This window comes from Aspergillus costaricaensis (assembly GCF_003184835.1).
Source record: "Aspergillus costaricaensis CBS 115574 unplaced genomic scaffold BO79scaffold_25, whole genome shotgun sequence".
NCBI classification, from domain to species: domain Eukaryota; kingdom Fungi; phylum Ascomycota; class Eurotiomycetes; order Eurotiales; family Aspergillaceae; genus Aspergillus; species Aspergillus costaricensis.
The window spans coordinates 288946-301202 of NW_020291825.1; the positions used below are offsets into that span (position 1 = coordinate 288946).

The 12257-nt window shown below is 50.9% G+C and overlaps 4 protein-coding genes and 1 non-coding gene across 5 annotated transcripts; 3 read left to right on the forward strand and 2 right to left on the reverse strand.

Annotated features, from left to right (window-relative positions):
• The first annotated feature begins 85 nt into the window (after positions 1–85).
• Positions 86–2724, forward strand: BO79DRAFT_210310 (putative GTPase NOG2). Its single transcript, XM_025682775.1, has 3 exons — positions 86–263; positions 319–1066; positions 1492–2724. Exons 1-3 carry the CDS (start codon positions 166–168, stop codon positions 2326–2328), a joined length of 1683 nt encoding a protein of 560 aa, XP_025537329.1. The 5' UTR covers positions 86–165; the 3' UTR covers positions 2329–2724.
• Positions 2725–2953: 229 nt separating this feature from the next.
• Positions 2954–8039, forward strand: BO79DRAFT_239182 (protein kinase IKS1; the record flags this gene model as incomplete). Its single annotated transcript, XM_025684889.1, has 8 exons — positions 2954–3060; positions 3159–5121; positions 5634–5885; positions 5936–6021; positions 6077–6277; positions 6328–6847; positions 6901–7434; positions 8019–8039. Exons 1-8 carry the CDS (start codon positions 3002–3004, stop codon positions 8037–8039), a joined length of 3636 nt encoding a protein of 1211 aa, XP_025537330.1. The 5' UTR covers positions 2954–3001.
• Positions 7971–8057, reverse strand: BO79DRAFT_t176. The gene has a single exon. It is a non-coding gene; the product is annotated as a tRNA-Gly (tRNA).
• A 1528-nt stretch (positions 8058–9585) lies between these two features.
• BO79DRAFT_199112 (D-hexose-6-phosphate mutarotase) lies at positions 9586–10766 on the forward strand. The gene is made up of 3 exons (XM_025681394.1): positions 9586–9876; positions 9989–10318; positions 10370–10766. Exons 1-3 carry the CDS (start codon positions 9631–9633, stop codon positions 10754–10756), a joined length of 963 nt encoding a protein of 320 aa, XP_025537331.1. The 5' UTR covers positions 9586–9630; the 3' UTR covers positions 10757–10766.
• Positions 10767–10978: 212 nt separating this feature from the next.
• Positions 10979–12191, reverse strand: BO79DRAFT_246871 (putative RING finger protein; the record flags this gene model as incomplete). The annotated part of the gene is made up of 3 exons (XM_025685602.1): positions 11882–12191; positions 11723–11819; positions 10979–11624 (listed from the first exon to the last, which is right to left on the reverse strand). Exons 2-3 carry the CDS (start codon positions 11797–11799, stop codon positions 10979–10981), a joined length of 723 nt encoding a protein of 240 aa, XP_025537332.1. The 5' UTR covers positions 11800–11819; positions 11882–12191.
• Between the last annotated feature and the right edge of the window lie 66 nt (positions 12192–12257).

Below are 12257 nucleotides of genomic sequence, written 5' to 3' on the forward strand. Positions count from 1 at the left end.
TGGCGCCCGCCTTTGGAGAAAAAAATAATTTCCCGCGCTTCGAAACTTTTTTCCTTTCTTTCTCTTCCCTCTTTGCGCTCCGCCATTCCTTTTTTGTGACACTTTATCTTTGATATTTTTTTCATATTATTCTTCTTTGAGGTGCCTTGAGCGCTTACCTGCACAATGGGTACCTTTAAGAAGGAAGCCACTCGTAAAGAGCGGCAGGGGAAGACTGGAGATGGCATGGGGAACGTCCGGGTAAAGGGTGAAAACTTTTACAGGTTAGTATTCTCCTTACGACACATGGTCATGGATATGTGTACTGATTTCTGGAAGAGATGCGAAGAAGTTGAGGACCTTGAATATGCTCAAGGATGGTAAACCCCAACGTAACGCTGAAGGAAAGATCACCAAGGCTGCTTCGTACCAGTCTCGAGACGCCCCCGTCGCTAGGATTGAACCCAACCGTAAATGGTTTGGAAACACCAGAGTGATCTCGCAAGAGGCTCTGTCCTCTTTCCGTGAGGCGGTCGCTGAGCGTGCCTCTGATCCGTATTCCGTCTTGCTCAAGACCAACAAGCTTCCCATGAGCCTGATCAGAGATGACAAGGGTGTGAATGGACTGAAGCAGCACCAGGCCAAGATGGCCATCGAGACCAACCCCTTCAGTGACACCTTCGGGCCCAAGGCTCAGAGGAAACGTGTCAAGTTGGGTGTCTCGTCGCTTACGGATCTGGCTGGCGAGACCGCCAAGATGCACGACGCCTTTGTTGAGAAGTCGGACCATGCTACTTATGAAGATGGTACTATGGTGGTGAACGGTGATGATGTCGCAGTAGAGGAAGACTCTAGTGTCGCACCCATCGCGAAGGAGGCTGTCTTCCTTAAGGGACAGAGTAAGCGTATCTGGAACGAGCTCTACAAGGTTATCGATTCCTCCGATGTTGTCATCCATCTCCTTGATGCTCGTGATCCGGAAGGTACACGGTGCAAGAGTATTGAGAAGTACATCCGAGAGGAGGCTCCTCACAAGCACTTGATTTTCGTCCTGAACAAGTGCGATCTCGTACCTACAGGTGTGGCGGTAAGTCTATATTCGCTTTCTTTCTCTCATTGCAATTTCCCCTTTTCCCTTGATCTTCAATACGGCCCTTCGCCGTTGCCATCGCTAAGTCAAGGCGCCTCCTGCGACTTCATGTCGCGCTATTCGCTATGGGAGACTGTCTGTTACAGCTTTGGCAGATTGACGCTGGTCCGCGCCGACCTTCTTTCTGAAGCTAGGCTGATTGGTTTTCGTTTTGAAAGCCGATCGTTAAGGACCGAGCTGTGTTCTGTTTTTGAGTTGAGTCCTGCTTCCGCTCTTGAAGTGGCATCATAGCAGGTCTCTTAGTAACATTTCACACATCCTGTTATCATACTTTTGTTTCTTTTCTTCTTTATATGTTTTCTTCTTTTACTATGCTATACTCTGATAGCAACGCTGGTGTTCAGCTGCTAACGTGACACCAGGCTGCTTGGGTTCGCCACCTTTCTAAGGATTATCCTACGTTGGCTTTCCATGCTTCTATCAACAATTCCTTCGGAAAGGGCTCGTTGATCCAGCTACTGAGGCAATTTTCTTCTTTGCACTCGGACCGGAAGCAGATCTCCGTGGGATTCATTGGATACCCCAACACTGGAAAGTCTTCCGTCATCAACACCTTGCGCAAGAAGAAGGTGTGCACTGTGGCTCCTATTCCGGGTGAAACCAAGGTGTGGCAGTACGTTACCTTGATGAAGAGGATCTACCTCATCGATTGCCCTGGTGTTGTTCCTCCAAACCCGAATGACTCTCCTGAGGATATTCTTCTCCGTGGTGTCGTCCGTGTGGAGAACGTAGAGAACCCTGAGCAGTACATTCCAGCTATTCTCAAGCGTGTTCAGCCCAAGCATTTGGAGCGTACCTACGGTATCAAGCGCACTGACGACCCCATCGAGTTCCTCAGTCTCCTCGCCCGCAAGGGTGGTCGCCTCCTCCGTGGTGGAGAGCCTGATCTCGACGGTGTTGCCAAGATGGTCATCAACGATTTCCTCCGTGGAAAGATCCCTTGGTTCACTGCTCCCCCTCACAACTCTGGCGAGGAGGGCGAGAAGATCGAAGGTCGTGAAGGTCGCCTCGGTGAAATGAGCCGCAAGCGGAAGCTTGATGAGACCGCTCCTGAGGCTGCTGATACCACTGAAGCGGCTGAGAAGCAAGAGTCTGGCTCGGGAGATGAGTTCGAGGGCTTTGACGAGGAAGATGATGATAACGACTCGATCGCCAATCTCGAGGTTAGCGACGAGGAGAGCGGAGCAGAGGAAGATTAAACAGGAGATCTACTCTGCATTACTTTCAACACCTCGCGGATCGCCGATCCGCCCGTCACTAACCCATTGACCTTGGGCCCATGTCGTCGCCCTTTCAACCGGAGCGGAACCGACAGTCACGCCATGCCCGACCGATCATCGGGCCGCTGACAAAAGCTGTATGGCCCACTGGCATCCTTGACGATGCAGATGGATCGGAGGTCGGAACGCCACCGAGCATATCCAGTTCAGGCCTGGTTTCACACGGCCTTGCTGACATGCCACCTGGACAGCTTGCCTGCCAGTACATGTCAACCCATGCAGGAAAGACCGGGATCCGAGCCAGCTATCCCTCGGCCCCAATGCTTTTACTTTTAGATACCCGCATAGTGCTGAGAAGCATAGCATCAAATCAAGAGAGAGATCGTCTAATCATCCATGTTCATGCATTTATAGTAATCCGCGTACATTGTAGTTGAATATACGAGTAAAAAGCATTTCTGGACGCGACGCGGCGACTTTCCAGCTTCACCGCCAGGGCCGCTCACGTGCGCCCAGCCTCACTCTCGTCATCCGGTCTCCGCAGCAGCGGCCAGAACATGCCAGCAACTGCTTAAGATCGGCCCCTTCTTCATGGCTTTGCGGCCTTGTATTTCTCTGTGTTCTCTAAGCATGGGCTGCTCTGCCTGCTATAATGGCGGACGAAGGCATGTCCATTGTTCCCTACGGGTCAGGCAATCTTGACGTCGTACTGTATGCTTCCGCTCCAAGCTTCCCCTCACCCCGAGCCTGGCTTCCCCACCAGACACTTGCCCACTATGAAGATAATCCTGACAATGTTTCTTGACAAGCCGCCATAACGACTCTGTCGTTGTTTTCGACCGAGACTCCCAGCAACTTGTTCTTCGACATGCAGCCGAAAGTGATGACGGCAACCTGGAGCTCGCTGACTGCCCGTATTGCCATCGACCCCTACGTGATAGCAGCTCAGCCCAGGACGACCACCATGGCGGAACGCAGCCGGAATTTATCAACCCACACTATTTCCGTATGCTTCACAATAGCTTGCCCAGCTCTGTGAGCTCATCGAGCCCTCCGTCACCCCGTCGACGTCTGGTGCCGCCCGCACTTGCAGACGGTCCCACCAGCGAGCCCAGCTACTCGGGTAGCGGCATACACTCTACGCAAGGAATCTCTTCCGCCGCTTTTACGCAGGACTACTTCAAGAAGTTTTTCGTGGAAGAGACGGTCTTGGGAAAGGGAGGGAAAGGAGTGGTTTTGCTGGTAAAGCATGTGCTGGACGGTGTATCGCTCGGACAGTATGCCTGCAAGCGGGTACCCGTTGGAGACGATCATGAATGGCTAGAGAAGGTGCTCGCTGAGGTGCAATTGCTGCAGCATCTTACACACCAAAATCTTGTTTCATATCGACATGTGTGGCTAGAGAACGCGAAGATTAGTACGTTCGGGCCCAGTGTGCCTTGTGCGTTTATTCTTCAGCAATATTGTAACGCTGGGGATCTGCATAACTATATCTGTGGTTCGGTTGACACTCCGACAACCACTGAGCAGCTGAAGGAGCGTCTGCGCAGAAAGTCCCGAGGAGGGCCGGAACCTCCGCCTGAAGCCGGTGGCCTTCGCAAGTTGAACTTCGAGGAAATTTATTCTTTCTTCAAGGACATCACCTCGGGGTTGCGTTACCTTCATGCTAATGGATACATTCATCGTGATCTGAAGCCAAACAATTGTTTGCTTCACAAGACCAGTGATGGAATTCGAGTGCTTGTGAGCGACTTTGGCGAGGTTCAGGCGCAAGACTCGATGCGGAGGTCTACTGGGGCGACCGGGACGGTTTCCTTTTGCGCTCCGGAAGTTCTACGGCGAGATTATCCAGGGGGTCCATTTGGGAACTTCACCTTCAAGTCCGATATCTTCTCTTTGGGAATGATTCTCTACTTCCTCTGTTTTGCGCAGTTGCCCTACACGCACGCCGACCTGATCCATGAGGAGAAAGAGGACCTCGATCAGCTCCGTGAGGAAATCAGCCATTGGGCTGGGTTTGACGATGCGCAGTTTATCAGGCCGGATTTGCCTGGGCAGCTCTACACATTCTTAAAACGTCTACTGTCCTTGGACCCTGACGGGCGGCCGTCTGCAGACGAGGTTCTGAGCGGCCTACAGGCTGGTGCCAACGTTAACGAGAGTTTTCGATCAAGAAGGACCAGTCCAACAAGCCCTGACATACGTCCAAGCGCGAGGATTCATCCGGTGGAAAGTACGGATTCTCCAACCTTCCGGCCATCCAGCTCTCCGAACAAGTCTCTGACACGGAGTCCAGTGGCTGTACGACGAAATCCACTGTATGAGCCGGATGGTGCTGAGGCTGCATCGAGGCCGGTTGTAGAAGAAACAAGCCCGTTGTCAGAGCGAAACACCCCGCTCAGCCCGGAAAACGACATGATGGTGCGGCCTTGGTTCTCCAGCGCACAATCGCACTCTCCCGCACAAGCCGAACATCGCGAGGTTCCCCAGGAGCGACCGCAGCCTGTCCAACAGTTACTACCCCCGCCTCCCGGTCGTTTCTCCCTGGCTAGAGTCTTCCCGGGCGCTGCATCACTCATCGACTCCCAGATCCCTGCAGTGGCGTTGCAACTGGCGGCATTCCTGCTCAAGGTCGTCTCCACCTTCCAGCCCTGCAGTCCTCTGGCAGTCAATCCCTGGGTTGCTTATCCTCTACTTCTGCTGGCTGCAGTCAACTTCCCGGCCGCTGGGCTATGGACCCAGATTGTTTCCCTTCTCCTCCACCTTTTGATTGTCAGTTTGTCAATGCGGATGGAAGCACTGTGCTGGCGGGCATCACATAGTGCGATATTATTTTCTCGATAGCTACGCCACATCACGGCGTACCGGCGTTGTGTGTGGTCAAAAGTGAGCAAGAAGTCCGTACTTCCCAACGTATCGGCCCTGACGATATATGTATAATGAATGAATGATGAACCACCGCTTTCTTTGGGTTCTTACCCGGCTTGTCGTTATCCTGTAATCTACTCATCTAATGGTATCCACACAAGAGTAGAATTTGTGAGGAAGTTGGCCAAGACTGAGAAGGATCGGACTAAATGGCTTACCTGCATTAAGCTCGCATCAGCCCGGGGGGCAATCACCTCATCGACTCCTCGTTCCTGATTGGCACAATTCCGGCTTTACAGGATGCTCCATCATTTACTATTCTGATAGCTTCTGCCTGATTGTTTCTTATCTCTCTCATATAGTACCCGGCCTCCCCGCTGCAATTTCGCTCATGCTTCTAGCTTCATTTTCCTCAGTCCCTCTGCCCCCTGCCCGGCATGGCAATAAGCCCTGAGGCCATTGAGCTCTCGGAAGCTACACACCTTGGGGAGGATTTCCAGAAGTCCCAGCAGGTTCCGGGAGATTCAGTCGGCGACACTACCGTCCGGCAGAATCATGAAGCTAAGCCTGAGGCCGAGTCCGAGCTTGATGAGGCCATCTATCCCCACGGGGTCCAATTCGTCCTCATTTCCCTGTCCCTTTGTTTCTGTGTCTTTTTGGTTGGCCTGGTAAGTGCTACTATTTGCAAATCCCCGTGCGCTGGTTAATGTTATAATAGGATGCCACGATCCTAACCACCGCTATTCCGCGTATAACCGACGAGTTCGGGTCGGTGGCTGATGTTGGTTGGTATGATGCTGCTTTGTGAGTCTATCCTACAGATCAGTAACCCTGTATATCCCTGCTAACGGCGTCCAAGTCGACTCACCTCCTGCATGTCGCAGCTCTCTCAGGGAAAGCTATATGACAACTACCCGGTGAAATGGGTCTTTCTCGTCAACCTACTGCTGTTTGAGGGTGGCATCCTTCTCTCGGGCCTTGCGCCAAGTTCATTCATCTTTATCATTGGAAGGGCCATAACTGGCTTGGGTTTTTCTGGGATCAGTCAAGGCTGCATGGTGTAAGCACTACAGTACCTAGAGGCATGTCTGCAAGCTAACAAACATCCAGCATCATTGCAATCTCTACGCCTCTACGAAGACGACCGACGTTTGTCGGCCTAATCAGTGCCAGCGAATACACTGCCATCGCCATAGCCCCTATTCTTGGAGGCATACTTACATCCAACCTATCCTGGCGATGGTGTTTCTACATTAACCTGCCTGCCGCGGCCCTACCATCCGCCGTGCTTCTCCTTCTCAAGCTCCCGACCATCACCCCCAGGGGCTCAAAAACACACATCCAGAAACTCCACGAGCTGGACCTACTCGGGTTCTTCCTTTTCGCCCCCGCAGTGCTATGCCTCCTCCTTGCGCTGCAATGGGGCGGCGATACCTACAGCTGGACCAACGGACGGATCATCGCCCTTCTCGTCCTCTCGCCCATCATCTTCACGGGCTTCTGTCTCCTCCAGCACCGCAAACAAGACACCGCCATGCTCCCACCGCGCGTCCTCCGTAAACGCATCATTATAACCGGCGCGGCCTTCAGCCTGTGTCTCTCAGCCTGCCGCGCCATCGTCCAATACTACGTACACTCCCCATCTCCATCCCTACCCTCTAGACACAAACTAACCAACTCCAGCTCTCAATTTGGTTCCAAACCGTCCGCAACGCCACCCCGCTCCAAAGCGGCCTCAACACCCTCCCCCTAGTCATCTCCGTCCTCATCAGCGCCATCACCGGCGGTTGGCTCATCTCCCGCACACGCACCTACACCCCGATCCTCCTCCCCGCCTCTCTCCTCGTCATCGCCGGCATCGCCCTCATGACAACCTTCACCCTCACCACACCTGCCAAGCTCTGGATCCCATCGCTCATCCTCCTAGGCCTCGGCTCCGGCAGCGCCGTCGGCGTGCCCTTCATCGCCGTGCAGGCCATTCTCCCCATGAAGGACATCTCCATAGGCATGGCACTGATGACTTTCTCGCAGGACATCGGAGAAGCGGTGTTCATCAGTGTGGCACAGGCGATATTCTTGAACCGGTTGACGGGAGATTTAGCGGAGAGTGTGCCCGGGTTGGATCCGGTGATGGTGACCCATTTGGGTGCAACGAGCTTGGAGGGTAAGTTGCCTGGGAAGTACTTGGAGGCGGTGATAGGAGCATACGATGTTGCAGTCAGGGGCACGTTCTTGTTGGCAGTTGCGTTGGCGGGGAGTGTGTTTGTGGCGGCGGTTTTGGTTAAGAGGAATCCATTTAAGGTTGGTGATGAGTTGGGGGATGGAGATAGAGAGGAGGGTACTAGTAGTAGAGGTGTGTAGGACGATGGCTTTGGTGTATGTCGATACAGTGTATAGTAGTGCAATATTGGGAAATCGCTCTGACAAAGGAGGTTTGTGCATCACCCAGTCATGGTTGTAGGTCTGTGTAAGCAAGTCGCAAGATTGTCTCAAGGATCTGTGGCATGAATCACTCACTGCATTTGACATTCAATTCTAGAGACCCCTTTTCTCAAACATAATATGTGACAAAAAATGCACCACCACAAGCTAGAGCAGAGCCATAAAACTGAAGTCAGATTACTTCCAAAACAGCCTGGCCATACATATAATATACAAATAACAATAGCAATCAAAAAAATGAACCAAATCCTTTCTTTCACCAATCTATCTACCATGACAGCCTAAAAAGAAAAAAGAGACAAGTAAAAAACTGCGCCAAGCGAGATTCGAACTCGCGTCGCAACCTGATCCAATGTCAGATTGGGAAGGTTGCATCCTAACCACTAGACGATTGGCGCCGGTTGTTAGAACACCCACTCAATTTTAGTCCTATATGGTGGGTGCTGGTTGGTCGTTTTCGCTCTTTTGACAGCTCGGGAACCATGTATTGTGGACTTTTAGGGTGGAAAGTGGATCTCTGGGAGATGGGGCTACTGGTACGAGACTTTATGAAATGAATTTTTTTTCTCTGCTGGAGTGGGGGGTTTGGTTTGTGTGGAATCACTGGAATGAATGTGTGGGTTTTGAGGGTGTTTGACTGGCTGGTCGGCTGGATGGTTTGTCGGTGCTACTGGTAGGGTAGGTTGGGTTGGGTTGCCTTGTTGGGTATGGTGGCGAATATCGTACTTTTTTACTTTGTGGCTCCATAGGTATTCTTTCTTTGTGTGTTCAGGGTACCATATTTTAATATCATATTTTATAATGAGTGTATTCTTAGTCGAATAATTAGTCCAGATGATGAGCTCGTACTTCATGCTTTCATTTCCCTGGAGCAGTAATTATCTGTCTGTCCACGCTGCGCTAACACCCCCGAAGGATTCAAAGTCTGACAAGAGGCTATAGAATACTAAGAGTACTGCATCATTACTGGTACTATGGCCTACATTCAGTCAGTGTTGGCTTAAATTATTAGTGAGAAGACATCTACCTATTGTATGTCGTTAGGTGTCTTCGATTCGCGATTTTGTCTTAAAATAGTATGTGTTCAGTTCAGGTTCGGTATTTCGTTGGTTCATTTGTGAGCGGCACTAGTCCTATTAGATGTATTTTAATGTGACTAATGACCGTTATAGTAGTGAATTTATGTATAAGTCCACCATGATTCGACAGAATGGTAGTAATTATGAGATGGACACAAGGTGGAAAACATGAGAAGAGATAGAATTGGATAGGCTTGCTTCCAATTCGAGCTACCATACTTGGAGGTAATGGTATTTTGATGATAACTATTGTGATCAGGTAGAGGATGGAATTACAAAGAGTATCCACGTGCATTGATGTATGAATTCAAACCAGGAGGTGAACAAAGAGGTATTATAATACTACTCCGAGTCTTCGGAATATGCCTATTATTCAATGTAAAGGTCAATAGTTCCATATCCATCATAAAAGACGAAGTCTGGACTGAAAGAAACTTAGATGTCAGGATAGCCACATACATATCATAGCTTCCTCAATGTCTCTATTGTTGAACATCAATGCTAGCACTTATAGATCTGCACCAGCTCAAGTCCCTGGATCGAGCTTAGCATTGACTTTGGACCCTGACGGAAAGAAAACTTGTGATGTCATTGCATTGATCAGCTGAATTGGGACTTCAAAAGTATCCTAAAATAGTCGAAAAGACTCCAACTATTGTCGAGACACATCAGATGCTATGAAACATGCACCTCGACAATAGGAAGATAAGAAATGGAAGGGGATGAGTTGTGCTCGTAAACTGAAACGGCGAGGGACGAATGACGCCAATGCCCCGCCGCCCCGCCGGTTCAGTTGACTCCGGCCTCCCCGCATCCATCCTCCGTCTTTGCTGCTCTTTCCCCTTCTCTCGTTCACCTTGAATACCTTCATCTTAACTTCCACCCCACCATCATGGATCGCTCTAACAAGCCTGCCGCCATCGGCGTCGGTGCCTCTCTTCCCCAACCCACCATCTCCCTCCGCGACAACACCGTTGAAGCTACCCTCCCCACCGGCGAGTCCGTCACCGTGTATCTCTATGGAGCCACCGTCACCTCCTGGAAGCTCGCCAATGGCAAGGAACAGCTCTTCGTGAGCGAGAAGGCTAACCTAGATGGTTCCAAGCCTATCCGGGGTGGAATTCCTGTCGTATTCCCGGTATGTTCTTTACAAGTCAATGACTACTGAACAGCCAGCTTGTTTCCTATAACCTCCAGTCTAGGACTCCTTCAAAATTCAAAACTACTAACTCCTTTTCTCATCAAATCAGGTCTTCGGTCCTCCTCCCTCCAACCACGCTACCTCTGCTCTCCCCCAACACGGCTTCGCCCGGAACTCGAACTGGGAATTCCTTGGCAAATCCTCCTCCGAAGCCTTCGGCCGCGACCGGAAAGAAGGCGAAGACGCCGTGAAGTTGGACTTTGGACTGTCGCATCCTATGCTGAGCGAGGAGTTCCAGAAGGCTTGGCCGTACAAGTTTGGACTTGTGTATAGCGTGACTCTGACAAAGGGGAGCTTGGAGACTTCTCTGCAGGTGCAGAACCAGGGCGAGCAGAATTTCGATTTCCAGGTGTTGATGCACACGTATTTGAGCGTTGAGGTATGTCACAACCAAATTGCAGCGCTGGATCCAGGCTAACGAGGCATGCAGGACATTACGAACGTTCGGGTCAAGAACCTCCAGCAAAAAGAATACTTGGACAAGACACAGGGCGGTGCAGCTATCACGGAGACCTCGGAGGCAGTGGAGATCAACAAGGAAACGGACCGGGTGTACAAGGCGTTGGATCCGAAGGTGCCGATTATCGTGTCCACGGCGTCGGATGATCAGCCTCTCTTCTCTATCACAAGGGAGGCATTGACGGATGTGGTCGTGTGGAACCCCTGGATCGAGAAGGCCAAGGGCATGGCGGACTTTGGTCCTGACGAGGCATACAAGAACATGCTTTGTGTCGAGGCCGGTTCCGTTGCTGGCTGGCAGACCCTAGAGGCGGGTGAATCTTGGGAAGGTGGACAGACTATCCGGCCCCGGTTGTAACTGGGATAATAGGTTAAGTTTAACTTTACGTGAATAATCATGCAGTGACGATCATGGATGCCTAAGTTGAGATTGAAATAGAATGTTACCCTAGTATTGTATATTGCGTACTCCGCGTACGTTCAGTATTGTATGATGTCCTCTCCACCAAGACCTATCCTTCCCCCCATCATCTCCAGACAAAGCCACTCACCACCCCAATTGCCCAAAGCAACATATGAACTAAACCGACCCCCTAACAACCGCCGCCTCGGGCACCGAAACCGAAACCACCCTAGCACTCGCCCTCAGCGATGCCCTCCTCCAAGGCCAACTCCTCCTATCCCCTCCACTCCCATTTACCCCCTTCTTCACCCCACACAAAGCCCTCTTACACAACGGACAAAACGCATTCTTCTTCGTAACCCACGGATCCAAACACACCGTATGGAAGATATGTCGACACGGTAACGATCGGATCTCGTCGTCGTCGGCGAACTGGTCTATGCATATTGCGCACGTGCGGTGGTTGTCTCCGCTTGTATCTGCATCTTCTGCATCTTTGTCTCTTTCTTGGTTGTTGGTGATGTTGGTGTTGGTGTTGATGTTGTTTGGTGATTCACCGGAAGTATTTGTCCCAGTCGTGGATCTCACTTGCGCTATCGCACCCAATGATTGATCCTGCTGCTGCTCACTCTGCTTCCCAGCCAACCAGTCCTTGTACTTCATCTGCGGATAAAGTACCTCGATAAGCTGCTGCGAGATCACGATCCGGGGATTACGTTGTCCCCCCGCCGCCGCCGCCGCCGCCATTTCGGCGTCCGAGTAGGGGTATGTAGGGCCGTAAAGGCGGCGACGGCGACGGCGACGGCGGGTGCCGAGGATGAGCCTGTATTTCATGTTAATTTAGATAACATGTTCTTTCTTTATCGCATGGAGGAGCTTTGTGGTATATCCCCTAAATAAAGTATGGAAAAACATACATACCATGTTATGAAGAGCAGAAACGTAACGAGCACTGGAGCGAGATAGCCTACTAATGCTAGAGAGGATACTTGGACCATGATGTAGTGCTGTTCGGAGGCTGCGCTTGGTTAGTAGTCCAGCTATCTTATGAATAAATAAGGTAGGTAGGTGTATACTCACACTACAAACTACCTATCTATCTATCCAGGTAGATAGTAGTATGATCCCGATAAAGTGAGAGCTGAGTGAGTGAGTAAATAAAGTACACTATAGCGCAGTCATAGACCCCGCGATAAGAAAACAAAAATCAAAGTGTTGGAAGGTTAGTTCCGTTAGTGAATACACCACCACTTGCTATCGGGTCTCTTTTCCTCGTTTCTTCGGGACCATGACGCCAGTCTGACTGACGACTTTTGAGTCTTTGATTCAGGGTTGGGTCATTAGTGTGGTCATGCTGAGGATAGAGACTCAGTTCTGATGGATAGATGAAGTAGGTACGTTAGTATTTAGCTAGCTGATGTGCTCGGGTTTTAGGGGGCCCCTGTGAGGTTTGGGG

What these genes read in the sequence shown, in the direction of transcription:
- BO79DRAFT_210310 (XM_025682775.1), top strand. Translation starts at nt 166, where the DNA reads ATGGGTACCTTTAAGAAGGAAGCCACTCGTAAAGAGCGGCAGGGGAAG. An exon ending in AAGGGTGAAAACTTTTACAG is followed by an intron (nt 264 to 318) that starts GTTAGTATTCTC and finishes GATTTCTGGAAG; the next exon opens with AGATGCGAAGAAGTTGAGGA. An exon ending in TCGTACCTACAGGTGTGGCG is followed by an intron (nt 1,067 to 1,491) that starts GTAAGTCTATAT and finishes ACGTGACACCAG; the next exon opens with GCTGCTTGGGTTCGCCACCT.
- BO79DRAFT_199112 (XM_025681394.1), top strand. Translation starts at nt 9,631, where the DNA reads ATGGATCGCTCTAACAAGCCTGCCGCCATCGGCGTCGGTGCCTCTCTT. An exon ending in GAATTCCTGTCGTATTCCCG is followed by an intron (nt 9,877 to 9,988) that starts GTATGTTCTTTA and finishes TCATCAAATCAG; the next exon opens with GTCTTCGGTCCTCCTCCCTC. An exon ending in ACACGTATTTGAGCGTTGAG is followed by an intron (nt 10,319 to 10,369) that starts GTATGTCACAAC and finishes CGAGGCATGCAG; the next exon opens with GACATTACGAACGTTCGGGT.